This window comes from Poecilia reticulata, linkage group LG19, assembly GCF_000633615.1.
Source record: "Poecilia reticulata strain Guanapo linkage group LG19, Guppy_female_1.0+MT, whole genome shotgun sequence".
NCBI classification, from domain to species: Eukaryota; Metazoa; Chordata; class Actinopteri; order Cyprinodontiformes; family Poeciliidae; genus Poecilia; species Poecilia reticulata.
In genome coordinates, this window is record NC_024349.1 from 1,657,936 (window position 1) to 1,660,907 (window position 2,972).

Below are 2,972 nucleotides of genomic sequence, written 5' to 3' on the forward strand. Positions count from 1 at the left end.
AGAAAATGTGTAAAACAACAAAAACATTAGATTAATCTGAGATATCTTGATAAAAAAACTTGAAAATTTCCAAGTTTCACAATTCAAAATTGTTAAGAGTTTTAAAAGTTGAAAATTCAGGTTAGCTCCAATTTTTTTCTTGAAAATTTCTGAGGTTAATTTCAAAGTTTCACAAATTTTTTTCTATCATATTTTCAAATTTTGAATCTCAAATTTCCAAGATTTTTCTACAAAAGTTATGACACCAATGCCAAACATTCTGAGAAAATGAAAGTTTTGAGGTCCAAAAGTGAAAAATTAGCTAGAAAAAACCCAAAATTTTTAGAATGACCACAGAAATTTTCTAGAAGAAAAATCAAAATTTCTGAGTGTGAAAAGTTGAAAATTTGCAAAAAAAATTAGCAGTTTTCCAAACATGTTTTGCAAATTTTCAACTTTTGGAGCTCACAAAATTTCAAATTTTTTTCTATAATATTTATGAAATTATTCTAAAAATTTCTGAGTTATTGCCAGAATTTTAGTCCTTTATCATTATTATTATTATTTATTTTTTATCTAAAATGGCCGCTCTCCGCCGTCAGTGCGCTCAAACGCAGATTTCGATGGCGGTCGCCATGACCATCTGGCTCTTGTTCTTGTCTCGGCCCGGGGACTGGTGCTGCCCGGCCTCGTCTCTGGGAGACAGCGGGTCGGACAGGACGCTGCGTTTGAGCGGCGCCGGGCGGAGGCAGGACGTTCCCGGCGGCGTGGACGGCTCCGGGTGTCTGACGGAGGAACGCGAAGACGACGCGGCGCAGCTGCCGGTGCACACTCCGGAGCTGGACCTCTCGCCCCGTTTGGCCCGGTAGGACGCCCGGCGCCGCAGCTCGCTCACCAGCTCGTACTTGATGAAGCAGAAGATGTCCTTGACGCCGCAGCGCTTCTCCGGCTCGGCGGCCAGCAGCCTCTGGAACATGCGCAGGGCGTCGTCGGTGAAGCGGCGCCACTGGGACGGGTAGGTCCCGGCGGGGCAGCCCGCTTTCTGCCAGCGCCGGAACTCCTCGTAGAAGGCGTCGGCCGGCATGGCGGCCTCCCAGGGGAAGTTCCCCGTCAGCATGCAGAAGACCAGCACGCCGAACGCCCACACGTCCATGCTAGTGGTGACCAGGAAGCCCTCGGCGCGGTTGGCCCGGCAGACCTCCGGCGCCGTGTAGGGGATGGTGCCGCTCACCCGCTTCACCCGGCAGCCGACGCGCCGCGTCATGCCGAAGTCGGCCAGCTTGATGCGGCGGCACTCGCGGTCGAACAGAAGCACGTTTTCGGGTTTGACGTCCCGATGCACCAGGTTTTTACTGTGCATGAAGTCCAGAGCCAAACCGAGCTGCTGCATGCAGCGCTTCACCATCTCCTCCGGCAGGCCGACCTGCAGGACGGACAGGAAATAAACGTTTCTGACGGTTTCCTCACACACGCTGCAGATCAAGACAATTTTAATATCAGAGAGAAGTAACCTCACAAAAAATAAACTGTTTTCAAATGAAAAGCTAACCAAGAACTCCTTCCTCAGTAATTACCGCCTGAAAACTATTTGGGCTGAAAACTATGGCAACATCAACTGTCTGTCACCAGAAGACGAGCCAGCTTTTATTTTGATAGTCCACTTATCAGCAAATGAATTTGAATATTAGCTAAATATTTAGCTTTAGAATAAATATCTAGTTTGAGGCTAAATATTTAGCGAATAGCTAAATATATAGATTGAAGCTTGTTGCAGGCTAACTATATAGCTTGCTAGCTAAATATTTATCTGAAAAACTAAATATATTAGGTTGCTACATTAAATATTTAGTTTGGATCTAAATATCTAGCTTAAAACTAAATATTCTGCTATTATAACAAAAAATTCACAACAACAACAAGGCTAAATAATTAGATTGGTAGTTAAATATTTAGCTTTATCTAAATATTTCCACGTCTGATCAGGTTAATTTGGTTCTTTTCTTCCTTCATTGAGTGAAATTCTCATTTGAACATTTTCTATTTTCCTGGGTTTTTGTCTCACATTGACGTTTGCTGAGGATTCTTTTCTTAGCGCTCTTTTCTGCACAGACGTGACAGAGGGAGGAGAAGCTAAATGAAGACGAGGTTTGGAAAAGAACATCGACGTGCTGATAAAAGGAATACTAAAATATGAATTTTCTTTGTAAATTTCCCTGCAATCAGTTTTAGCGCCTCTTTAAAGCGCCCTTGAAGTCCCTGCACATCAGCTGGAGTGAGACTCAAACCGTGAAATCTGGTGCAGAAGGAAATCCGTCCCCAGGGGAGCTTATTAAAACTTCAAACATCATCACCGACTGCAGCGCTTCGCTTCGGCCGGGGTGTCCAAACTTTTCTCACGCTGTTCACAACTGTCGACTCAAAAAGTAACTGTGGGTCAAAGAAACCTAACCAAAAAACAAAAACATATCAAGCTAATAAAGAAGGTCGGTTTTTTTTTTGTTATTTTTCCTTAATGGATATTTATTATTGATCCAATTTCTGAAAAAAAAAACTGAAATCTTTTAGAACTACTTTAGAAATTTTCAAGAAAAAAACCTGAAATTTTCATCGTTTCAAAAGTCAAATATTTGAGAGAAAAAAACTTTAAAGAAAAACAGACATTTCTGAACTCCAAAAATCCAAAAATCAGAAAAAAACCTGGAAATTTCAGAGTTTCAAAAAAAATTAATAAAAAAAATCTGACATTTTGAGATAAATCTCCAAAATATTCTAGGAAAAACTTGGAAAACTCAAACATTTTTAGAATGAACTAAGAAATTTGAATGAAAAATTTTTTAGACATTTTTGAGTTTCAACGTCTGAAACTCTTTGAATTTCTAGCGAGTTTTTTGCTGGAAATGTGGTCCGTTATTTTCTCGACACCGGTCCAGATACGACACCGGTCCAGATACGACACCGGTCCAGATACGACACCGGTCCAGATACGACACCGG

General features: G+C 41.8%; 1 protein-coding gene across 2 annotated transcripts in view; it reads right to left on the minus strand.

The window, feature by feature from the left end:
- Positions 1 to 487: 487 nt before the first annotated feature.
- The window catches only part of sbk1 (SH3 domain binding kinase 1), a 16,074-nt gene continuing 13,589 nt past the window's right edge, over positions 488 to 2,972 (minus strand). For both annotated transcript variants that reach the window (XM_008436351.2, XM_008436350.2), the window contains exon 4: positions 488 to 1,402. In XM_008436351.2, the coding sequence (XP_008434573.1) occupies positions 587 to 1,402 (816 nt within the window). In that variant the 3' untranslated portion in view covers positions 488 to 586. The remainder of the gene's footprint in view (positions 1,403 to 2,972) is intronic.